The sequence below is a fragment of the Mobula hypostoma genome, chromosome 3 (assembly GCF_963921235.1).
Source record: "Mobula hypostoma chromosome 3, sMobHyp1.1, whole genome shotgun sequence".
NCBI lineage: Eukaryota > Metazoa > Chordata > Chondrichthyes > Myliobatiformes > Myliobatidae > Mobula > Mobula hypostoma.
Genome location: NC_086099.1, coordinates 14,745,689 through 14,772,063, shown reverse-complemented (window position 1 = coordinate 14,772,063; position 26,375 = coordinate 14,745,689). Strand labels below are relative to the sequence as shown.

The following is a 26,375-nucleotide window of genomic DNA, read 5'->3' as shown; positions in this document are numbered from 1 at the left end:
TAGGATCCCTTTGGAGGTGGTGGAAGTTGTGGAGAATGGTATGTTGGATATGAAGTCTCGAGGGGTAGTAGGTAAGGACAAGAGGAACTCTATCACTGTGGGAAGATAGAGTGTGCATGGATGTTCGGAAAATAGAGGAGATGTGACTGAAGGCAGCATCAATGGTGGAGGAAGGGGAAACCCCGTTCTTTGAAGAAAGAGGATATCTCTGATGTCCTGGACGTAAGTCAATGATAATAAGCCTGATTCTGATGAGAGAATACATCTGGAATACTGTGTACTGGTCTGATTTCCCTACCTTAAGGAAAATATTCCTGGAATTGAGGTTTCATTGTTCTTTCAAATTTGTTTGTGTTTGTAACTTTCCATCATTCATTCTCCCATGTTTTGATTTTACTTACTGCCCGTTACACTGCTGGAGTTCGGGGCAGCAATGAAGGTCCTCCATCTCTGGTGGTGTTCACAGCTTCCTTCCTCGTGTCAGTAGCGTCCTCTCGGTTTTCATTACTGTCAGTCATACAAGTTCTAGTTGGAGATCCAGGAATATGATTGCACTCAGATGTAGGATTCTTCATTGCTGTTTCCATAATAATTTTGTTTTGCCAGTCAGGGTTGTTAGCCTTGAGCTGAACCCCTGAACCTGGAGGACTGATGGACGACTTTTAGCCTGTCCTCTACCCTTTGACCTATTTAACATGGGTGACCCTACCCTTAGGCCTGACTCCAGCCAACATAGCTCTCTGGGTCATTGAGGCACACCAGCCTCCAAACCCAACGACAAGGTTGTGGTCCCCTTGGAAAATCTTTTTGCTTTCGTAGGAACATTTTCTGTAATTTCTATCATATGTTTTGTGTTTAAATAGAGTTTCTTTTCGGAGTAACTAGGTAATATTACAGATACAACAGTCTGTTGTGAGTTCAGATCTGTCAAACTCTGCATTCAAGTCTTTCACTGACACTGTTGTTAATATCATGATGTTTCAAATTTTACATCTAATGCCGTACACATTTAGAGATTTCGAATTCATGAAGATATTTTTTTCGATGCTGTATTGCTTATTTTGGAAATAATTAAGATGACAATAACAATACATTTCACACCCTACACTGAGTGGCCACTTTATTCAGTACCTCCTGTACCTAGTAAAGTGGCCACAGATTCACGGTCATGGTCTTCTGTTGCTGTAGCTCATCCACTTCAAGGTTTGACACATTGTACATTCAGAGATGCTCTTCCACATTCTACTATTGTAACGTGTGTTCATTTGAGTTACTGTCACCTTCCTATAAGCTTGAACCAGTCTGGCCACTTTCCTCTGACCTCTCTCACTAACATGGCATTCTTGCCCACAGAACTGATGGTTTTTTTTTTGTTTTTTTTTGCACCATTCTCTGCAAGTTCTGGAAACTGTGTGTGAAAGTCCCAGGAGATCAGCAGTTTCTGAGATACTCAAGTCAACCTGTCTCAGACCATCGTTGCACAGTCAAAGTCACTGAGATCATATTTCTTCCCATTCAGATGTTTGTTCTGAACAACTGAACCTCCTGACCATGTCTGCATGCTTCATGCATTGAGATGGGTGCTACATGGTTGGCTAATTGGATATTTGCATTAACAAGCAGGTGTTTTGGAATACCTAATAAAGTGGCCTCCGAATATATGTCGGTGATAATAAACTTCATTAACCATACTGGTGAGTAGGTTGACTGAACATTGTAAATTGTCCTGTGATTAGGCTGGTGTTTAATAGGTGGGTTTCTGGGCAGTGTGGCTCGTTAGGCTGGAAGGGCCTGTATCTCTAAATAATTAAATAGAGTTTGGTTAAAGCCTCTGTTAAAGGAGAAAGCAAGTGAAGAGTAGGAGAGTTGGGGAGAAGACTCTGGAACTCAAGAGCTGAAGAAGGCAGGGCCATCAGTGGAGAAGGAGATGCCAAAAGGGAATTGAAGGAAGCTCATTGTGCTTGGCTGTAGACTTGGACTAGATTACAGAGAAAGGAAAGGATAGGCTTTGGATACATTTGAACACAATGAAAGGGAATTTAAGATGTGGTCTGATGCTGGACTAGGAGTCAAAGCAGATGACTAATTGTAGGAGTTATGTTGAATAATATTTAATATAAATAGTGATTTTAAATATTATTCTATATTATTATTATAGGAGTGAGTTTGGAGGTACTGTGCAGAACTGGCCCTTCTGGCTCAACAAGCTGCTCCACCTATCAACTGAGTTATTTAACCCTAGCCTGATCACAGGACAATTTACAATGACCAATCAACCTACTAACTGGTACTTGTTTGGACTGTGGGTGGAAACCAGAGCACCTGGTGGAAATGCACGCACTTCAGGGGAGAAGGTACAAACTCCTTAAAGACTGCACTGCAATTGAACTCCAAACTCTGGAATGTCCCCAAGCTGTAATAGTGGACGTTGAACAATAATACTTTCCACTGGAGGATACATGGCTGGTCAGGTGAATATCAGAATTGTTGGCCGTGAAGGTAATTTAGGTTTAAGTGAGCCTTATTATTTCTTGGCCTTTTTCCATAAATATTAAGTAGTAGAATTTTAAGTGTGCCTACTGGCTGCTCTATGGCCTGGTACGGGAACACCAATGCCTTTGAGCAGGAAATCCTACAAAAGGTAGTGGATCCAGTCCTGTAGATCACGGATAAAACTCTCCCAACTATTGAGCATGCCTAGATAAAACGTTACCTTAGAAAAGCAGCATCTTTCATCAAAGATCCTTCACACCCTGCTCTTTTCTCTCTGCTGCCATCAGGTAGAAGGTAAAAGACGAGCAGCTTGGGAGCGAGCTGAGAGTGGCTGCATGCCGCTTAAGTGTTGAGAGGAGCGGTGCCCTGGTGCCTACGGCCATACTAGCCTGAAAACGCCGATCTTGTCTGATCTCGGAAGCTAAGCAGGCTCAGGCCTGGTTAGTACTTGGATGGGAGACCGCCTGGGAATACGCACCGCCAGGTTCAAAAGCAATTACTTCCGCTCAACCATTAGGCTCTGGAAGAAAAGGGGGATTACTACACCCATTTAAGGACTCTTTAATCTTGATATTTCATGCTTGTTATTTATTGCTATTTATTATCTGCATTTGCACAGATTGTTTACAGTTCCTGATGTTTAGTTTACAGATCCTGCTTACAGTTACTGTTCTGTAGATTTGCAAAGTATGCTCGCGGAAAAAGAATCTCAGTGTTTTTGTGGTGACATGTATGTACTCTGATAATACATTTTACTTTGAACTTTAAATTGCTTTCTTGCAATATAAAGAAACATTATTGTCATTGATCCATAATTTTGATGCGTTAAACAGCAAAAGGTGGGGTATATAAAAAAACTAAGTGTTGGGCTGATATTATTTTGAATTTTAGCATCTCATGCCAACAGGAACTGACTTATTTCTTTTTAATTCATTTTCTAGGTACGTCTCATGCAATGTCTGCACAGGCTGTTCACAAATCATCTTCTCACTTTCTCGCTACCTTGAAGCCACAGAGAGTAGCCAAGAATGCTGACGTCCACCTTTCCTGCTCAGTGTCTGCTAAATACCAAATTGTATGCTGTTATTAAAGAATGCCTGTACTATATGTTACACACTGGATTATGGGTTATCTTTTGAAATTGTTTCAGTAACTTTAATAGTTCTAACAGAGAATGCTTTCTGTAATTCAGAAAGTTAATAGTAGCTGTTTTAAAAATCTTATGGTCATAGAATTAAACACAAGAGATTCTGCAGATGCTGGAAATCCAGATTAACACACAAAATGTTGGAGCAACTCAGCAATCAGACAGCATCTATGGAGGGGAGTAAACAGTAGATGTATGTTTCGGGCCAAGACCCTTCATCACAGATGAAGGCTATTCAGTGGATGAAGTCGAAGGCAACTTCAAATAGCGCAATCCCATCTCATGTTCCTTCCCGTATACCTGTATGGCATTTTCCGCAGTGTCTGACAGATTTGCATGAATATTTCAATAGCAATATGCAGAATGTTATTGCAATCTGAAAATTTCTAAAAATGCAAAATATAATATTTTATTATATATATATATATATATTACAATATATAAATATTGTAATAGAGTAGAATTCTAGTAACAGGATACATGTTGAAATCAATAGCAAAATCCTCCATATTACATATGATATTATTACATGTCCAAAATAAACTGAATTTCACAATAAACTGGCTATGTATTGAGCAGAGTTAACCATCTGACAGAATGGTTATCACAGACCATATTTCTGATTCCTTGTCATGAACACTGTAATGAGCTCTTCTGGCCTGTGCAGGGCACTGGAGAGTGTTGGGCTCAGAGGTTTTTAGAGCACCTGAATAGGTTAATTGTTGTTTAATAGTCATTAATTGTTTAACCTTCCAAGGGATTTTCTTGAGCGATTTGCTCTTTGTAATGCTCTTTGTAGTGCCTCCTGTTAAAACTTGTTAAGTTTATTTTGATAGGCTCACAAATTACATTACTCATATTAGTTAAGCAGATACCCCATTAGAGCTAATTGCAGGGTCCTAGTTTTGAGAATGTTACTCCTCATGAAGTCGCTCTGCCAAGCCACTGATGTTCTTTTTGAATTATTATGAATAAGCTCCCATCGCCATCTCTACATAAGAGACAGTCTTTCCTGCACATTTGGGTTCTGAGATTGCCAGAGTACATCATGACAGAGTACACTCTCTCATGCTGGGAGGAGGTAAAATCAACAGAAAAATCTTCATATAGTTAACAATATCAGCTTATAGTTCAAAGTTCAATGTAAATTTATTATCAAAGTACTTATATGTCACCATATACTACTCTGAGATTCGTTTTCTTGCTGACATTCGCACCTGAACAAAGAAATTCAACAGAATAAATGTTCAACTCTTGGAGACTATTATGAAATTACTTTATATAATGAAATATATTCTTAAAACAAAATAATAAACAAATATTAATACGAAGGAGTCAATCTGAAATCTGCCAAGCTATCCATTCATCCTCTTCACAAAAATACCATCTCCAGATGCTTGCTTAATTGCCTCCCATAATTTATTCGCCCTCAGTATGCAAAAACCTTTAATTAGACTTTATGTTTTCATCTGCCTTACCTTTAAAGTAATTCTGCAGCATACAAAAAGGGAAGGAACTGAAACACAGTTTACTGAAATACAAATATTTTCTATTCAAGGTAATAAATACTATATTTAATATATTCAGTCACTGGATGGTTTATCATTTCAAGCTCATTTTTACAGGATGAATTTTTCATGTTTTCTAAGTTGGTATATGTGCATCTAAGTTCATTGTCAAATATGTAATTGCTTATTTACTACACAGGTAACCCAGAAACAGAAGTCACCTGGTACAAAGGAGACAAGCAACTTCCCAATGTCCTTGAACCGACTAAGTATGAAATGTTAAAAGACGGCAAAGTTCACACCCTCAAACTCCAGAGGTGAGTGGCTAAGCTGAATAAAATTTATAGAGCACATTACTCAGCCTAACATGCTCATTCCTGCTAAAAATGGGTTTAAGGTTAATTTTCTTCCCAGCTTTTGGTTCTATTGGTTTCCATTCTCAAGGGCTTGTCATTCTCAAGGGCTTGTCAGGGTATTTTTAAACAAATGAGGATTTCTGCCTCCAACATCTTTCCTCGTGGAATCATTGAGCACTATAGTGCAGAAACAGGCTTGTCAGCCAATGTAGTTGGTGTCGTTCTGCCTAATTCCATTGACTTGCACCAGGACCATAGCCCTCCCATCCACGTACTTATCCAAATTTCTCTTGTGTTGAAATTGAACCCGCATCCATCACTTCCCCGGCAGCTCATTCCACACTCTCGCCACCTTCTGAGTGAAGAAATTCCCTTGTGTTCCTTTTAAACATTTTACCTTTTACCCTTAACCAATGACTCCTAGTTTAAATCTTGCCCAGCCTCAGTGGACAAGGGAAATTGAACTGTTTTGCCACAACCACCGTGACTTTATAGAGAGCTAGGAAACAGAAGCTGAATTGTCAGTAAGCCAGAGACATTCTCTCTTCATTCCGCCCCCCCCGCCCATCAGGCAGAAGATACAAAAGCCTGAAAGAACGTACCACCACACTCAAGACAGCTCTGCTCAACGTTATAAGACTATTGAACAGTTTCCCTGGTATGATAAGATGGAATCTTGATCTCACAATCTACCTCATGCACCTTATTGTCTACCTGCACTGCACTTTCTCTGTAGCTGTTACACTTTATTCTGCACTCTGTTATTGTTTTAACATCGAACAGTACAGCACAGTTCAGGCTCCTCAGCCCACAATGTTGTGCCAAAATTTTAACCTACTTTAAGATCAATCTAAACCTTCCCTCCTACATAGCCTCATTTCCTATTATCCAAGTGCCTGTCTTAGAGTTTCTTAAATACCCCTAATGTGTCTGACTCTACCACCACCACTGGCAGTGCATTCCACGCACCCATCAATCTGTGTAAAGAACTTGCCTCTGACAACACCCCCCCCCATACTTTTTTCCAGTTACTCTAAACTTATTTCCCCTTGTATCAGCTACTTTAACCTAGGAAAAATTTCTAGGGACATGTGACAATAACCAACCAATTCTAATTCCAACTCTGGACGCTGGCCCATTCTAAGCTTCTTCTCTGGCAGCAAACCCATCCAGGTCAATGTCACCTTCAGACCATAAGATTATAAGACCGTAAGACACAGGAGCAGAATTGGCCATTTAGCATATTGTGTCTGCTCCACCATCATGGCTGAATTATTATTCCTCTCATTATTCTCCTGCCTGCTTTTTGTAACTTTTGACCCAGGTTCCAGTTACATGCCAAGCCCGTACTCCCATTAATGGACACCTGACCTCGTCCATATGTTTAAATATGTGATTGATGTGTTAGTGGTCTAATGATTAAGCCAGATGCTGATCCATAAAGATTTTCAAACAATTGAATATTACGTTATCACAATTTTACTGCAATTAGGAGTTTTCTGTGCTAACTTTGCTTTTTTTTTTAAAAGAGTTAGAGCACGGTAACGGGTTTTTCTGACCCAACGAGCCTATGCCACCCAATTACACCTATGTAACCAAATAATCTATTAACACACTTCTTTGGAATGTTGGTGGGGGGGGGGTTAGCCAGAAGACCTGGAGGAACCCTTGCGGTCACAGGGAGAATATACAAACTCCTTACTAACAGTAGTGGGAATTGAACCCAATCACTGGTGATGTAATAACATTACGCTAACCACCATGCTACCGTGCTGCCCCTTCGCTTTATCTGCAAGTTTTAGCAATCTTTTTGTCATCTATTTTTGCAAACTATTCTTCACACTGTTTACTGATTTCCAAGCTTGGTGCATTCTGCATTTGTTGAAAATGGTGATTGCTGTACAAGCAAGACCAAAGCAAGAAATAAATTGCACAGACAAGATGAGGCATTGGCCAGACAGCACTTGGAGCATTCTGAGCAGTTTTGGGCCCCTTGTCTGAGGAAGGATGTGCTGTCCTTGGAGAAAGCCCAAAGGAGGTTCATAAGAATGGTCCAGTGAATGAAAGGGTAAACGTTCGAGGACCGTTTGATGGCTCTTGGTCTGTAGTTTACAAGGGTGAAGGGAGGGAACCTAACAAATATTGAAAAGTCTAGAAAGAGTGGATGTGGAGAGTATGTTTCCTAGAGCTGGGGTATCTAGGAGCAGGCAGCACAGCCTCAGAGTGCAAGGACGTCCCTTTAGAACAGTGATGAGAGGGTGATCAATCTGTGGAATTCATTGCTACAGACAGCTGTGGAGGCCAAATTGGTGGGTATATTTACAATGGAGGTTGACAGGTTCTTGATCAGTAGCATGACTTTCCTCTGGGTGTTCCTGTTTACTCCCACAGTCCAAGGACGGAGCAGTTGGTAGTTTAATTGGTCAATGTAATTTGTCCCATGATTAGGCTTGGATTGAATCAGGGGACTTCAGGGTGGCGTGGCTCAAAGGGCCGGAAGGGTTTATTCCACTCTATGTCTCAATGAATAAAATAAAGTAAGGACATCAATGATTACAGGAAGAAGGCAGGAGAATAGGGTTGAGGGTGAAAATAAATCAGCCTTAATGGAATGGCGGAGCAGACTTATTGAGATGAATTCTGCCCCTATGTCTTTTGGTGTTATAGCCCTGGGGAGTAGTTTCTAGAGAGCAATAGAGAATTTCACCTTGCTATACATCACATATCAATGACCACCAAATTGCATGGATGTTGAATGAAGTCAGATATCAACTTACTGGTTGGATAAAAATATATTCCTTCCTCACTCCTGTTTGCAGCCAGTGAATCTCTGCTCTTAAGTGGCTACTTGTGGATGTCAAGTGAACAGTTGATCTTGCTCTGCTCCACAATACAACAGCTTTCCGAAATTCATTGTTGACCAATAGGCAGGGCTAAATTCAGGTGGTTTATCAAGGAGGATGCTGAAATGCAATGGGTGGTGCTGCTCATTCACTGGTCCAGTGACCCAGGGTTGACCCTAAGGGTTACGTGTGCTGAGTTTGTATGCTCTGCCTGTGACTGCACAGATTTCCCTTGGGTGCTCTGGTTTCCTTCCAGATCCCAAATAAGTCCTTGTTGATAGGTTAATATTGCTACATATAAGGTCATCCACTTTGGAAGGGAAAAGAGAAGATCAGATGATCATTTAAATGGTGGAAGATTGCAGCATGCTGTTGAGCAGAGGGACTTGGGAGTGCTTGTGCATAAATCGCAAAAAGGCTGGTTTGCAGGTACAACAGGTTATCAAGAAGGCAAAAGGAATTTTGGCCTTCATTTCTGAAGGGACTGAATTTAAGACAGGGAGGTTGTGCTACAACTGTAGGGCGCTCGTGAGATTGAACCTGGAGCACTATGTGCAATTCTGGTCTGGGGAAATACTGGTCACAGGGAAAGGCAGATCAATGGACCTGAGTCAACAGACAGATCAGCCATAATCTTATTGAATGGTGGAGCAAGCAGGCTTGATGGCCGACTGGCCACCTCCTGCTCCTATTTCTCCCTTTCCAGTCCTGATGCAGGGTCTCAGCCAGAAATGCTGACCATCTGTTCCCCTCCACACATGCTGCCTGAACAGCTGTGCTCCTCCAGCATATTGCTCTGGAATTCCAGCATCCACAGAATCTCTTCAGTTCCCATTCCTCATATTATGCTGATTGGTGACTGAATCGCCCATGATGTCAGTGTATGGGGAATTGAGGAGGCCAGTTGAAAATGGGACTAGCTCAGATAGGACCCATAAGCCACTTGAGAGCCCATAAGTAGATCAACAGAACCAAGACCATCATCCTTGACCTCCAGGGATAGCCACGACGACGAGCTCAGATAGATATTCTGGTCAGCATGGACGATCTGGGCCTAAGAGCCTGATTCCATGAAGTATCAACGTTATGAAGGATTTAAAAGAATAACAATTTTGAATAGGCTTTGAAGGACATTGATCTGAAATGGCAATCGGTAATTGGTGAGCTGGACTAAGAGTATGATTAAAAACAGTAATTTCACTGAACTGAAGAGAATATTACAAGGTCATATTAACGTATTATAATAATTGAACTACCAGACAGTCTATAATTGAGACCTGGTATGGAAACACCAATGTCCATGAACGGAAAAGCAGACTCATTAGACCAGCTGGGTTGTTGGGCCAGAAGGACCTGTTCTGCAATGTTTCTCTAAATAATGTAAATACCTAAATACAGCCCATTTCATCAAAGAAAAATCCCTCCCCACTACTGAGCACAAGAAAGTAGCATCCAATATCAAGAGCCCCCACCATCTTGGCCATGCTCTCTTCTCACTACCGCCATCAGGCAGGAGGTACAGGAGCCTCAGGACCCACACCACCAGGTTCAGAAACAGTCATTACCCTTCAACCATCAGGCTCCTGAACCAGCGTGGATAACTTCACTCCGCTCAACACTGAACTGACTCTACAACCTATAGACTCTCTTTTAAAGACTCTACAACTTACACTTCCAGTATTATCAATTTATTTAATTTATCAATCTATTTATGTATTTATTTATTATTTTATTTGTTGGTTTTGTTGCATTTGCAGTTGTATTTTTTTACGCATTGATTCTTTGTCTGTATTTGCTTACAGAATGTGCAGTTTTGAATTGTTTCTATTGTGTTTCTTTGTTCTGCTGTGAATTCCCACAAGAAAATGAATCTCAGGGTTGCATATGGTGACATACTATATACGTACTTAATTTAATTTGAACTTTGAAGGTTTGCAAACAAATTTCACGGCATATGCCAGAGATATTAAACCTAATTCTGTTAGAAGTGAAATGATGTGGCATTTGAAGAATAGATTAGATTATATATTTCAGTGTTACACCAACATTGCAGATAACTTGTGCTGACAGGTCATCGATGAGAATGGAATCTACTGCAAGATTTAAGAGAAGTGGCGATAGTTGAAGAATTCTCCAGTGTTAAATGGAGAAATTGCAATGCTTCATGGCCAATGTTCCCTCTGATTTGTAATGACTATTGTGCGCAAAAATCTTGTGCTGTGCAATTTTTTGCTGAGTGACAACAACATGTGCCCACTGAATTTTATATACAGAGGTATTCATTTTAACGGCTAGCAAAACACTGTCAATAAGAACGTTGATCTCCTCTGGGTTTGATCATTTTTGCTCTCATTTATCTGCACTATCACAAAATATACTAGCAGGCCTGTAACCGATAATGACGGATTTTCTCACCAGAGCTTTTGCACACCATCCATTTGTGATTTACCTTCTAAATGACACTTTAAAAAGTCCAGTTTCCAAATATCACTCCACTTCGTCTCACTTGCAAATTCTCCAGCAACTTTTGTATCGTGATAACACATACAGTTAACACCAACTTCTGCATTGTACATTTCTCATACCTGCATGTTCCTGACCTCATGAGCTTTCATAGAAACATAGAAACATAGAAAATAGGTGCAGGAGTAGGCCATTCGGCCCTTCGAGCCTGCACCGCCATTTATTATGATCATGGCTGATCATCCAACTCAGAACCCAGCCTTCCCTCCATACCCCGTGATCCCTGTAGCCACAAGGGCCATATCTAACTTCCTTTTAAACATAGCTAATGAACTGGCCTCAACAGTTTGCTGTGGCAGAGAATTCCACAGATTCACCACTCTCTGTGTGAAGAAGTTTTTCCTAACCTCGGTCCTAAAAGGCTTCCCCTCTATCCTGATCCCCCCTTCACATCCTTGATAACTGACTCCAGCAGTTTCCCCACCACCGACGTTAGGCTAACCGGCCTATAATTCCCCGGTTTCTCTCTCCCTCCTTTTTTAAAAAGTGGGGTTACATTAGCCACCCTCCAATCCTCAGGAACTAGTCCAGAATCTAACGAGTTTTGAAAAATTATCACTAATGCATCCACTATTTCTTGGGCCACTTCCTTAAGCACTCTGGGATGCAGACCATCTGGCCCTGGGGATTTATCTGCCTTCAATCCCTTCAATTTACCTAACACCACTTCCCTACTAACATGTATTTCGCTCAGTTCCTCCATCTCACTGGACCCTCTGTCCCTTACTATTTCTGGAAGATTATTTATGTCCTCCTTAGTGAAGACAGAACCAAAGTAATTATTCAATTGGTCTGCCATGTCCTTGCTCCCCATAATCAATTTCAGTGTAGCAGTTTCTACTGTTTCATTAAGCCATTCCACTCTAAATGAACCAGCAATCCTTTTGCATGTCACAGCCTTTGTTTCTTTGGAATTTGATAGTGAATCAATAATTTCTTCAATAAAAACAGTATAAATAAGCCAGTTCTAACATCTGCAGACAAATCATCGCAAACTCCACTTTGTCAACACCATCCGCATCAGAAATCGGAAAAGGAAATGTGACTGCGCATGATTGTAAGATGTACTTAACATGCCAACAAGGTAGAGGGTGACAATCTTTTGTGCGGTTTAAGTTCCTTTGTGTGCTAGTAGCAAAAGATGTGTGTGTGCACACGTTAGAAGGAACATTGTTCATCGTAATTCTGAGTTCAGAGAAAGGGACATTGACTTGAAATGCTGAAATGTCTTTTATTCCACATCAGCTGCTAAACCTACTGAGTGTTACCAATATTTTAAACTTTTAATTCATTTTCATTTTAGGGAATTTTTAAAATTCAGCATCTGTCTCACGTCTTTGGGCTGTTTCTATGTATGATTTTATGACTATCTTAAGCAGAGTAGAAACAATTTATTAGAATGGTTTGGGGCTGCATAAATTCCTCTGAGAAGCTGGAGGCATTCTCTTTGAAATAGTCATAGATTCTACGGAACAGAAACAGGGCCTTTGGCCCAACTAGTCCATTCCTGTCTATTATTTTGCCTAGTCCCATCAACCCCTAGCATAGCCCTCCCATCCATTTACTTATTCAAATTTCTCTTGGGGTGGCATAGTAGCATAGTGGTTAGCATAATCTTTTACAGTGCCAGTAGCCCAGGTTCAGTGTTCCTGCTGCTGTCTGTAAAGTTTGTACATTTTACCCTTGACCACATGGATCTCCTCCTAGTACTCCAGTTTCCTCTCATATTCGAGGTCTATGGGCTAGTAGGTCAATTGGTCACGGGTGTAATTGGGCAGTGCGAGCTGTTAGGCCAGAAGAGACTATTACTGTGCTGTATCTCTAAATAAATTAAATAAAACATTCTCATCAAACCTGCTTCCACCACTTACGCTGGCAGCTCGTTCCACACCCTCACCTCCCTCTGAGGGAGGAAGTTGCCCCGCAGGTTCCTTTATCTTTAACCTATCACTTAGATTCATAGAACAATACAGCACAAGTACAGACCCTTTGGCCCATCTAGCCCATGGCAACCAAATGTACCTCGAGATAGGGGAGAGGAGGTATATTCAGAAACTTTTAACTTTTTGTAGGTAAACATGGAGAAGCATTTCAACTGACACAATGAATATTAATCACAGACTTACTGGCAGTACAGAAAAAAAACAGACACAAAGCCTTATTTTTTAATATTGAGAATTGCCATGAGGCCAAATTCACATTCACGTCAGGCCGCACAGCAGTGTAAACCTATTACAGCGCCAGCAATGCAAGTTCAATTCGACCACTGTCTGTAAGGAGTTTGTATGTCTTCCCCGTCACCACATGGTTTTGCTCCAAATGCTCCAGTTTCCTCTCACATTCCAAAGACATAAGGGCTAGTAGGTTTTTCGCTCACATGGCTGTAATTGAACCACAGTGGCCAGAAGGACCTGTTACCACTCTATCTCTACAAATAAGTAAATTGTTTGATAAACAGATAGATAAATGAATAAGTAAGTAAATGGATAAGTTAATGGATATATAACTGAATAAATAAATGGATAAGTATATCAATAAGTAAATTGTAGAAGCAGATTCATTTGTAACATTCAAAGGGAAACTGCACACATACTTGAAGCTCTGAAAAATTACAAGGCCTTGGCAAATTGCACGAGAGACTGAATTAGTGATTAGCCCTTTACCAAGACTGTCACCGCAAAGATAGGCTGAATGGCCTCCCCATTCGATGACTTTGGGTTGAACCACCTTTCTCTCTCTAACCTGATGATAAAAAGTTGGCTCTCAAATTCTGTTTGCTCTTCAATTTCATCGACAAACAGGTGTTCGAGTAAAGGTCGACTATTACACAAGAAGCTCTTGCAATTTTTTCACCCAGTGTAATTCTCAGAATGTATCCAAGCATCTTTGCATGTGAAAAATTCCTAAGACAGGATTGGCTTCCCTTTTAAATACATCAACCAGCAATGGTGTCTTATTTCCAGTCACGGCAAGTGCTATAAATGGAGCTCCTTCAACACACTCGTTGGATAAGCCAGCTGTTGGCTTTGGACTTGCACACTTTTCAGTTGAAAGTGGTACAAATCACAAAAAAAGCTGTAATACCCTAGATATTTGTATCAGTTTGTTTTCAGCAGAAGAAGGTCAATCTGAGAGTACATGTTAGGATTAAGTGAAGTCACACAAATTTGAGTTTTAGGTTTTACTTGCCTGGTCCAATGAGTTGCAGCTGTCAATCAAAGTTCAAAGTAAATTTGTTATCAAAATACATATATATCACCATATACCACTCAGATTTATTTTCTTGTGGGCATTCATAGTCAAAACAAAAAAATGCAATATAATCAATAAAAAACCGCACACAACAAACAATGTGTAAAAGACAACAAATAGTGCAAATTCAAAAATGTTCAAGTTTAATTGTCATTTGACCACACATGAATACTCATGAATACAGACAAATGAAACAATGTTACTCTGGGGCCTAGGTACAAAACACCAACAATCATACGCAGCACAGGGCACACACAGCACATATAATATAGCAATAAAATACAGTCACACAAAAATATGTATGAGGATATATATATATATCTCTATATATCTCTATATATTGGACAGAGGATGCTGTCCAAGTTGCATGCCATCTTGGACAATGTCTCCCATCCACTGCATAATGTACTGCTTGGGCACAGGAGTACATTCAGCCAGAGACTCATTCCACCGAGATGCAACACAGAGCTTCATAGGAAGTCATTCCTACCTGTGGCCATCAAACTTTCCAACTCCTCCCTCGGAGGGTCAGACACCCTGAGCCAATAAGCTGGTCCTGGACTTATTTCCTGGCTTAATTTACATATTACTATTTAACTATTTATGGTTTTATTACTATTTAATTATTTATGGTCTATAGTCCAAGTCCCTGAGTCTGTAAATGTTGCAGCAGTTGGCATTTGAATACAATACAGCTTGACTTCCACCAAGGGAACACTGGAGGACAACACCAGTGCCCTCCGGCCACCTTCACTATTCCCGTGGAGTACGCCTCTCCTCTGGAAGGCTGCAAACAGATGACTCCACTGCTTGAGGCCCAGTCCTTGCCACAACCAAGGCCATGCAGCTCCTTCGCCGATCCCCTCTGCTGCTCACCAATAAACCAGTGAATCAGACTTGCAGCATTCCACACTATCAATGTCCAGCAGGGTCTTGCAATCACAAGAAAAGTAACTAAGACTGCACACCAACTCCCCTCTGTAGCAGGCAGTAGCATGGTCCACACCAAGTCCAGCTCCTTCAGTTTCCCCACCAATGAGGAACTAGCTATTAGGGTAAACCTGCAGTACTTTAAGTTCTTAATATCCAGCAAGGTCTTGTGCTCATTAAAAATACATTTAACAAAGATAATAACACCTTTGGTTGGCCCTGTAGAAGCTGTTGCATCCGAGCGCACGACCAACTTAGCAGGAAAAAAAAATAAACAAACAAATAAATAATATTGAAAATGAGTTGTCAAGTCTTTGAAAGTGAGTCCATAGCATATGGAGTCAGTTCATCGTTGGGGTGAGTGAAGTTATCCACTCTGCTTCAACAGCCTGATGGTTGAGGCATAACTGTTTCTGAAATTGTTGGTGTGGGCCCTGAGGCTCCTGTACCTCCTTCCTGATAGCAGCCATGAAAAAAACCAGTATGTTGTGATAAATAAACCTGAATCATAAAAGGCACTACTGATGCCCTGCCTCCAAGTTAAGGCTTTTTGTCATGTTGTTTTTGCCGATAGTTTCTGGCCATACCTTCAAGTACTGGCTGACACCAGCAGCAGAGAAGTCCCTTTGCGGGAAGGGAGCTCAATCAGCTGCTCCCGTCTTGCATAAACAAGAGGGCTCACCAACATTCCCTTCTGGCTTGTGGCCCGAACAGCTTCAGTTGAGTCACAACGGATATGGTAAACAGCACGCATCGATATGCAAACACAAACTGTTTTGTATGTTGGATGCTTCTACATCCACGCTGCTTCATAAATCTGGTGCAACATCAGTGTCTCCAGCCCAATATCCTCCCCTTTCATGATTTAAAATACTTTGCAAGAACTAGTCAAGAGAACAATTTCCTTGTGACCATCATATTCTAGCCATTTACAACATATAAGACCATAAGACATAGCACCAGAATTGGGCCATTCAGCCCATTGAGTCTGCTCTGCCATTCCATCATGGCAGATTTATTTTCCCTCTCAACCCCAATTATCCTGCCTTCTCCCCATGACCTTTCACACCCACACTAATCAAGAACCTGCAAACCTCCACTTTAAATTTACACAATGACTTGGCCTCCACAGCAATTCATAGCAATGAATTCCACAGATTCACAACCTTCTGGCTAAAGAAATTCCACCTCATTTCTGTTCTAAAGGGATATCCCTACATTCTGAGGCTGTGCCTTCTGGTCCTAGACACTCCCACTATAGGAAACATCCAGAAGCCACACACAAAAAATGCTGGAGCTATCAGCAGGCCAGGCAGCATCTATGGAAAAGAGTAAACAGTCAAGTTTTGGGCCAAGATTCTTCTTCAGGACTTATTTCATGCTCTCCACATCCACTCTGTCTAGACCTTTCAATGTTTCATAGGTTTCAATGAGATTCCTCCTCATTAGAGTCATAGAAAACTACAGCACAGAAAGCGGCCCTGCAGCCTATCGGTGGGTGCTGAACCATTTAGACTGCCTACTCCCATTGACCTGCATTGGGACCATAGCCCTCCATACCACTATCATCCATGCACCTATCCAAGCTTCTCTTAATCTTTGAAATCGAGCTTGCATTCACCACTTGCACTGGCAGCTCATTCGACTCTCCTGACCCTCTAAGTGAAGAAGTTTCCCCTCATGTTCCATTTAAATTTTCAGCTTTCACCCTGAACACATGATCTACTGTATAGTTGTCATCCCATTCTTCTCAACTCTAGCAAGGACAGGCCCAGAGCCATCAAATGTTCCTTATTCGTTAACCCTTTCATTCCCGGGATCATGCTCATAAATTTCCTCTGGACCCTCTCCAATGCCAGCACATCCTTTAATGAAGCACAAAACTGTTCACAATGGCAGTTTTCAATTTGGCTTTCTGAGGGAAGAGTAGTGTATGGGGAGAAAGTGGTCAAATGAACACTGGTCTGCAATCCAGTTTAATTTAAGACAATTGGTAGTTTTAATTTATTATGTAGTTATGGAGTCAATGATTGAAATCCTCCATTTCTTTTTTTCCTCATTCCTCATTCAGAATATGAATTACAACCAGATTTGAGACATAGTGACAGTTTGAAAGAATGGAAATGGTGGAGGGGACTACTTGTTAGTTTTGACAGAGTCTTTAAAGTGTGGAGAGGGGAGGAAGTGGGGGATGGAGAAGAATGTACAAGCAATTAGATATGAATTCCAGAAACTAGAATTCACACATCCAAAACCAGGGCTGTGAATAGTGATTCAAAAAGATAGGTCTGCACCCAGATATGGCAGAGGGTGTAAATATGATTGTATAACTTACTTAAAGTTGCACAACAATTGGAAAAGGCTACAGAAATGTCTCCTTATCTCTGTTCTAAATGGATGTTCTTGTATTCTGAGGCTGTGCCCTCTGGTCCTAGACTCCCCTTCTATAGGAAACATCCTCTCTACATCCACTCTATCTGGACCATTCAATGTTTGTGAGGGTTCAATGAGAATCCCCTCTCATTCTTCTTAACTGTAGTGAGTACAGGCCTAGAGCCATTAAATGCTCCTCATACGTTAACTTTTTCATTCCTGAGATCATTCTCGTAAACCTCTTCTGGACCCTCTCTAATGCCAGTACATCCTACCTTAGATATGGGTCCAAAACTGCTCACCTGTGCACGTAAAAAAACAAAAGTCGCAAAACAACAAATTTCATGTAGGTTCAGTAAACCTGATTCTAGTCTCCATTATCATGTTGGCTCTTTGCTGGAGACAATCCAAAATTAATCCTTTCCATTTCTCTCTTGCCAAAATATCAGTCTTCCCAGTTTTAAATATAAGAATATGAATATAGGGGCAGAATTAGGCCATTTGGCCCAGCGAATCTGCTCTGCCATTTCACCATGGCTGATCCATTTTCCTCTCAGCTCCAATCTCCTGTTTTCACTCTGTATCCCTTCATGTCCTGACCAGGAATCTATCAACCTCTGTCTTAAATATATGTAAAGACCTGGTCATCACAGCTGCCTGTGGCAAAGAATTCCACAGATTTACCACCCTCTGGCTAAAGAGATTACTCCTCATCTACATTTTCAAAGGGCGCCCCTTTATTCTGAGACTGCGTCCTCTGGTCCTAGATTATATGTATCCTTGTGTCGACGGAGTCCTCTCCACGTTCCCTTGTGTTCTTTCTTTAAGTATTGGTGTCTGCTAGTCTCTCCTTACCACAAATCATTCGATACCTTAACATCTATTTCTTTACTCACTTAGTGGCATGTTTAAACAGAATTGTTTGTCACTAGTTCCCAGCCACAATGTTTTTAATGAACTATCACCAGAGCGAAAAACAAAATCACTTATTGAAGGCTTAACAGTACTAAGGAGAGGTAGCGGTTAGCTCAACGCCATTACAGTTCGGGGCGTTATGGAGTTCAGAGTTCAACTCCAGCGTCGCTCTGTAAGAAGTTCGTACGTTCACCCCATGAACCGCAGTTTCCTCCCTCCTCCCACAGTCCAAAGCCTTACCGTATAGTAGGTTAATTCGTCATGGTAAATTAGGCAAGGTTTAAATAGATGGGTTGCTGGGCGGCGCGGCTAGGAAGATTGCCTGTTCCTTGTGGTACCGCTAAGAAAATAAATAATAAGGCGTATTATTGCATAAATATATTTCAAGAAGCACAAGTGTTTGGGATTTAATTTTGACTGCCATTTAACGCATTTCTTATTGGTGCGTAATCTATTGATTTAATTGGGCCATAAGGCAATCACATATATCGAAACTAGTTACGACTTAAAAGTAATCTTAAGCAGACCAGTAGGACAAAAATGCTTATCTTGTGTCTGGCGGTGACGTGCGCTGCCCAGGCACGGTTAACTGGCCGGTCCCAGGCCCAGCCAACGGCCATCTCAAGCTCTAATAATACTCACTGAGTGATCCGTTGCCTGTTTCAGATGTATGGAAAGCGATGCCTCGGTCTACCAGGTATCTGCTAGAAACTCCAAGGGCTTCGCTATCTGCTCCTCCGTTTTGCAAGTTGGGTTCAGCACGGAAGCTCAGGTGAAGCGGCAAATGATGCAGAAGCTGGAAGACAGACATCGCGCCGGGAAGGCGCACAATTCTCCCGAAGCGAACAGCCCGCGAGGTCACAGCGAAACCCACAAGGACGACGGTCCGACTGCAATTCGCTCGGAGCACGCTGAAAACGGAGCACGGCCGCCGGCTGACGGAGAAGCGGCTCGACGGTTTGAGGGGACCCCGGCTGCCTCAGGACAGATAATCAGTCCGGGTGAGGTAGGATCGTCAGCTGTTTCCCTCCACCCAAATACGGACACGAGGCACCAGCTGAACGAGGTCCCAGTAACCGCCGCTGGATGCCAGATGAAACTCTCAGTGCGAGACCAGAGCTACAATCCACGGATGGACGATTTATCCGCAGCTGATATTCCGAGGGGGACGAAGAAAATATCCCCAATGTCCAAAGGCGACTTTATTAGGGAGAGTCTTCCAAAAAGTGCCCTCCAGTCGTGCAGCACAGTTCCTCTCTGGGGAGAAACGCCACCCTTAAGCGCAGACGAGGGGTATTATTTCGACTTCTTAGTCTGTTCGGATGTTCTGAACGACGAGGACGACGCGGCCTGGCGGCGGAAGTTGGACTCCAGCACTCACCTGTTATTGTCAGCTGAGCGCGAAGACCTCGAAATTGACAGGGTCATATTGACACGCCATCTTTCGCCCGCGGGCCACCCCACGGGGTCAACCAGCGCTCCTCGCTGTCAACCCAAAGACTGGGTGGGAAGAACTCCCGCGTCAGAAGGCAGCCGTGCCCCCGCAAATGCAGCAGATCAAACCTGCTCGATGATCTCATCCGAGTTACCCAGCGAGATCGGGGTTGCGTCGCGGGAAGGGATGAGGTCGCCGGCCTCAGGGGATGGTCTTCAAGAGATGACGGCCGGCAGAAAGGGAGTGGAATTGATCTCAGCCGGTCGAGCCGATTTTGTCAGTTTGGAGGGAGGCAAAACAACTGAAGCTGGAAAGAGGCAAGTTTTGAAGGAGGAATGTTGGCAGAATACTTCCCTAAAGGAAGACAATCCAGAGAACAAGAGAAGCAGGCGAAGTGAAGAGAGCCATTCAACCGGCGAATTGTTGGACACAGGCGAGATGTATAAATCGCCGCAGAGGACGAACACTACCGAGTTGTTTGCGGTAAATGTACTCAGCCCATCCGCGGCAGACAGCAGACTCCCCCGTGCAAACGACTCTCCTGCCAATATCCCGCCGGCTTTGGTAAACCCCTTACCTGTGATGGAAGGAGAGTCTATCCACAGAAGAAATGAGGAGACGAGCGCCTTGGAGAAAAGGAGCAGTTCGTCAGAGGGGGTATGTGCTTGCATATCCAACTTTGTTTTCCATATAAATTCGCAGAAATTAACAAATTGAAAGAGAATAGGTATTGAAAGGTACATTGCGCGCACACTCCCGAATAAATCTATCAAAACACGTTCAAGATAATCATAAAAATATAGGTTCTCCTTGCCGTGAGTTGTCCTTTCTCATAAACCAATATATTTCACACGAGGGAAGAAAGAGGAGAAAGAGGGGGTCTTACAGAAACGTACAAAGTTATGAAAAAGAGGAAAGTTTTTTCCGCTAGTGAGTGCGACTCCAAGGTGGAGACATTACCTCAAGATTCTGGGATTATAAGTAATTGACCCATAATTCTGGGATGTGGCGAGAAAGCAGGTGTATGGGGTTGAGTGGGATCTGGGATCAGCCATGATGGTATGGAAGAGCAGATTTGATGGGCTAAATGGCCTAATTCTGCTCCTATGTCTTATGGTCATTCCTGGTAACCTTGAAAAACTCTTAAAATTGGTTAGACACAACCTACCATGCACAAAGCCATGCTGACACTCCCCAATCAGTTCCTTTCTATCCAAATAGTCTTATATCTGGTCACTTAGAATACGGTCCAATAACTTTCCCTCTACTGATGTCAGGTTCACCCACCTATAATTTCCTGACCTATTCATAGACCCTTTTTTAAACAGCAGAACAACATTAGTTATCTTCCCATCCTCCAGTGCCTCACCTGTTGCTAAAGATGAATTAAATATGTCCGCTAGGGCCTCTGCATTTTCTCAGCTTGCTTCCTACAGGCTCCAAGGAACACCTTGTCAGGCCTTGGGGATTTTTTTCACCCAAATTTGCCTCAAGACAGCAAACATTTCCTCCTCTGTAATCTATAATCTGTATAGGGTTCTTGACATCACTGTTGCTTTGTTTCAATTCTATAGACTCGGTGTCCATCTCCCATATAAATACAACTGCAAAAATTCCATTTAAGATCTCCCCAATCGCTTCTGGCTCCAGCATAGATTACTACTCTGATCTTCCAGCGACCAATTTTCTCCCTTGCTATCCTTTTGCTCTTAACACATCTATAGGAGACATTAGGATTCTCTTTCTTCTTGTCTGATAGAAAAGCCTTGTGCCTTCTTTTAGCCCTCCTGATTTCTTTCTGAGGTGTTCTCTTACATTTCTTATACTCCTCATTTGTACCTACCTGCCTTTACCTGCAATGCTCTTCCTTTATTTTCTTAACCAGGCCCTCAATATCTCTCAAAAACCAAGGTTCCCTAAAACAGTTATCCTTGCCTTTTATTCTTACAGGCTTTGTACTCTCAAAATTTTCTTTTGAAGGCCTCCTATTTATCAAGTACACCTTGGCCAGAAAACAGCTTATTCCAATCTACACTTGCCAGATGCTTACCGGTACCATGCATACTGGCCTTTCTCGAATTTAGAATCTCAACCCAAGGACCAGACCCATCCTTTTCCATAATAACCTGGAAACTAATAACATTATGATCACTAGTTGCAAACTTCTGTCACTCGCCCTGTCTCATTCCCTTTAGGAGATTAGGTGTTGCATACTCTCTTGCTGGGACTTCTATGTACTGATTAGGGAAACTTCACTGAACACTTTTGACAAACTCTATCCCACCTAGTGCTTTGAGAGTCCCAGTCAATTTATTTATTTATTTGTTGATATACATCATGGAGTAGAACCTTCCAGCCCTTCAAGTCACACCACTCTGCAATCCCCCAATTTTATTGCTAGCCTAATCACGGGACAATTCCGCAACGACCAATTAACCTTCCAACCAGTATGTCTTTGGACTATGAGAGGAAACCAGATCACCTGGAGGAAACCCACGTGGTCACGGAGAAAACATACAAACTTCTTACAGGGGGCAGTGGGAATTGAGCCCATTCGCCTGAAATGTAAAGTTTGTGCTAACCACTATGCTACCATGCTGCCCCATAATATGTGGGACGGTAAAATTACCTAGTATCACAACTTTATGTTTCTTGCAAATCTTATTGAATGGAGCAGGCTCGATGGACAAGTGGCTTTCGCCTGCTCTTATTCCTTATGTTCTTATATTCTTAATGAAACATTGATACAACTGCTTACAATTACTATGGATGTTTCTATATCTGAATCAGACTCACTTTACTATTCTGATCAAAGTACCGTTTTACCAGGAGTTGTACATGAGCTTTCTAATTGGCACCACACCTCAATGTGGTTGTTGGACCTCAGAACAATTATATACAAGTAGGCTAAATATTAACATCCATTATATTTGGTGGTGAAATGGTTGAGACTTTCAAACTATTGATGTTTATGTCAGAGAATAACAATGTACAGCATAGGTAGGTGAGAGTTTCCTTGACTCTCCATTCCTCCTATGTAATCAGACTTTTCAATCCGTCTAAACAAGTAACTATATACGACTACACTAAGTCAACATTTTGTTGCAGGCAGGTGGAACTTCTGATTCCAAACAAATAGTTCATTGAATTGTGAAGTTAAAGTTGAGTGTATTGTCACCTGCCCAAGAACACGTATACATAGGTGAACACATGAACCTATGAACGTCACCACACTTTTTTTACTCTCGTTTTTCACTACTTATTTAATTTTCTATCTAGTGTGTATACTTACTCACACTCACTGTATGTGTGTCTCAGCCACATTAATATCCCTAGGATGCCCAAGTCTTTTGCACAGTACTGTATTTGTCAATGTGGAGTGGAGAGCACGTTTGTAAATCTGGCGGGATCAAAGGATGTTGGGAATGGTGAGGGTGGAGTGCCGCGGGAGCGGTGTGGGACAGGTGGCAGGGAAGAAATGCAGGGGGCATGTGGTGGCGCAGGTGTGAACACACCAGCCCTGAGACACCAGGCAAGGTCATTTGATTCCAGACAATTGATTTATTGATCATTACAGAGTTTCTCTCTGGTGCTTTGCACTCCCTCCACTCTCCCTTCCCCTTTTCCCAACCATGATTCCCCTCTCCCTGTCTCTTTTCCACTTTTAGCCCATGAGATATCATTTGAGAGGGAGCGATAGCTAGGACATAGACAAGTAGTTACACCCAAGGTACAGGACACAGGAAACAGGGTGATGGTCAGGAAGGGGAACAGGGTTTAACAGTGAGTACAGAGAACCCCTGTGACCATCCCCCTCAACAATAGGTATACTAATTTGGATACTTTTGTGTGTGGGGGTGCAGGGGAAATGACCTAGCAGAGGAAAGCCACAGATCTCCAGCACTGAGCCTGCCTGTGTGACTCAGAAGGGATGGGGGAGAATACATGAGCTGTAGTGATAGGGGATTCATTAGTTAGGGGAACAGAAAGGAGGTTCTATAGATGAGAACAGGATTCCTGGATGAGATGAGGCCTCCCAGGTGCCAGAGTCTGGGATTTCTTAGAAGAAATCTTCAGCGTTCTTAACTGGGAGGATGAGCAGCTAGAGTTCATGGCCCACGTAAGTACCGTTGACTTGGGTAGGAAGAGTGATAAGGTTCTGCAAAGTGAGTTCAGGAAATTAGCTGCTAAGTTGAAGGACAGGAGGTCCATGTTTGTGATCTCAGGATTGCTTTCTGTGCCACATGCAAGTGGGGCCAGAAATAGGAAGATCATACAGTTTAACATGTGGCTAAGAAGCTGGTGTAGGAGGAAGGATTTTTGGATCATTGGGCTCTCCTCCAGGGAAGGTAGGACCTATACAGAAGAGATGGTTTGCATCTGAACTAGAAGGGAATGTATCCTAGCGTGAAGGTTTGCCGGTGCTGCACGGTGGGATTTAAACTAGACTTGCAAGAGGATGGGAACTATAGTGCCAGAACAGATAGTGGTGAGGTTGTGGAGATAGATGTTGTTCAGACCTTAGACAAAGTTAGGAGACAAGAGGTTGAACATGGAGTGACTCACATTCTAGCTGTGAATATTTCAATTCAAGAAGTATTGTAGGAAAGGCCGATGAGCTTAGTGCATGGATCAACAAGGGAATTATGATATTGTAACCATTAATAAGACTTGGTTGCAAGAGGGGCAGGACTGCAGCTCAATATTCCAGTGTTCCATTGTTTTAGACGTGGCAGAGTGGGAGGGATTAAAGGGGGAGGGGTGACATTGCTAGTCAGGGAAAATACCATGGCAGTGCTCCATCAGGATAGACTAGAGAACTCGCCTACTGAGAATTTTGTACGTGGAATTGAGGAATATTGAATTGCTTGGCCATAATGTCCATTGTTATGTTTGGAGGAAAAAGGGTAAGGCTTGCAAGCCGAAGAACACCATCCCAACCGTGAAGCATGGGGGTGGCAGCATCATGTTGTGGGGGTGCTTTGCTGCAGGAGGGACTGGTGCACTTCACAAAATAGATGGCAGCATGAGAAAGGAAAATTATGTGGATATATTGAAGCAACATCTCAAGACATCAGCCAGGAAGTTAAAGCTCGGTCGCAAATGGGTCTTCCAAATGGACATTGACCCCAGGCATACCTTCAAAGTTGTGGCAAAATTGCTTAAGGACAACAAAGTCAAGGTATTGGAGTAGCCATCACATAGCCCTGACCTCAATTGGATAGAAAATTTGTGGGCAGAACTGAAAAAGCGTGTGTGAACAAGGAGACCTACAAACCTGTCTAGCCTCCAACCTGATGGCATGAACATTGGTTTCTCTAACTTCCGTTAATGGCCCTCCTCCCCTTCTTACCCTATCCCTTATTTATTTATTTATTTATTTATTTATTTATTTATTATTCTTTTTCCCCCCCCCCACCCTTTTTTCCCTCTCTCTGTCCCTCTCACAATCACTCCTTGCCAGCTCTCCATCCTCCTATGGGCTCCCCTCCCCCTTTCTTTCTCCCTAGGCCTCCTGTCCCATGATCCTCCCCCTTCTCCAGCTCTGTATTCCTTTTGCCAATCAACTTCCCAGGTCTTAGCTTCCCCCTCCTGTCTTTTCCTATCATTTCAGATCTCCCCCTCCCCCTCCCACTTTCAAATCTCTTACTATCTCTTCTTTAGTTAGTCCTGACGAAGGGTATCGGCCCCAAATGTCGACTGTAATTCTTCCTATAGATGCTGCCTGGCCTGCTGCGTTCCACCAGCATTTTGTGTGTGTTGCTTGAATTTCCAGCATCTGCAGATTTTCTCGTGTTTCAGTTACACCAGCACATTAATAGGGCTGTATTATAGAACACCCATCAGTCCATGGGACTTAGAGGAACAAATTTATAGGGAGGTCACCAACTGTTGCAAGAAACATAATGTTGTTACAGTAGGTGATTTTAACTTTCCACATATTGACTAGGACTGCCATTCTGTAAAAGGACTAGATGGGTTAGAGTTTGGCAAATGTATTCAGGAAAGTTTCCTTAATCAGTACATAGAAGTCCCAACGAGAGAATGTGCAACACTTGATCTGCTATTAGGGAATGAAACAGGGCAGGTGACAGAAGTTTGTGTAGGGGAACACTTTGCATCAAGTGATCACACTGCCATTAGTTTCAATGTAAGTATGCAAAAAGATAGGTCTGGACAAGAGGTTGATCTTCTAAATTGGAGAAAGGCCAATTCTGATGGTATCAGAACGACTGTTTTCTGGCAAAGATGTACTTGGTAACTGGAAGGTCTTCAAGAGTGAAATTTTGAGAGTATAAAGTTTGTATACACCTGTCAGAATAAATGGTAAAGATATCAGTTTTAGGGAACCTTGGTTTTTAAGGGATATTGAGGCCCTAGTTAAAAAGAGGTACATAGCAGGTATAGGCGGGTAGGCATAAATGAGGTGCTTACGGAGTAAAAGAAATGCAAAAGAACACTTAAGAAAGAAGTCTGGAAGGCTAAAAGAAGGCACGAGGTTGCCCTAGCAGACAAAGTGAGGGAGAATCCTAAGAGATGTTACAGATATGTTCAGAGCAAAAGGATTGAAAGGGATAAAAATTGGTCCTCTGTAAGTTC

The 26,375-nt window shown here is 42.2% G+C and overlaps 2 protein-coding genes and 1 pseudogene across 8 annotated transcripts in view; 2 read left to right on the top strand and 1 right to left on the bottom strand.

Annotated features, from left to right (window-relative positions):
• The window catches only part of malt1 (MALT paracaspase 1), a 166,084-nt gene extending 146,963 nt beyond the window's left edge, over positions 1 to 19,121 (bottom strand). For 3 of the 5 annotated variants that reach the window (XR_010017337.1, XM_063042698.1, XM_063042703.1), the window contains exons 1-2: positions 18,983 to 19,121; positions 18,581 to 18,680 (exon numbers count right to left, since the gene is read on the bottom strand). The gene's annotated coding sequence lies outside the window, so the exon portion shown is untranslated. The remainder of the gene's footprint in view (positions 1 to 18,580; positions 18,681 to 18,982) is intronic. The other 2 variants (XM_063042700.1, XM_063042704.1) reach the window with 2 other exon arrangements.
• alpk2 (alpha-kinase 2) overlaps positions 1 to 26,375 on the top strand; it is a 94,882-nt gene that overhangs the window by 6,269 nt on the left and 62,238 nt on the right. For 2 of the 3 annotated variants that reach the window (XM_063042696.1, XM_063042694.1), the window contains exons 2-4: positions 3,435 to 3,568; positions 5,348 to 5,465; positions 19,007 to 20,432. In XM_063042696.1, coding sequence (XP_062898766.1) covers positions 5,425 to 5,465; positions 19,007 to 20,432 — 1,467 coding nt within the window. In that variant the 5' untranslated portion in view covers positions 3,435 to 3,568; positions 5,348 to 5,424. Of the gene's footprint in view, positions 1 to 2,158; positions 2,472 to 3,434; positions 3,569 to 5,347; positions 5,466 to 19,006; positions 20,433 to 26,375 lie in introns of all 3 variants that reach the window. The other variant, XM_063042695.1, reaches the window with a different exon arrangement.
• On the top strand, positions 2,865 to 2,980 carry LOC134344624 (5S ribosomal RNA; annotated as a pseudogene).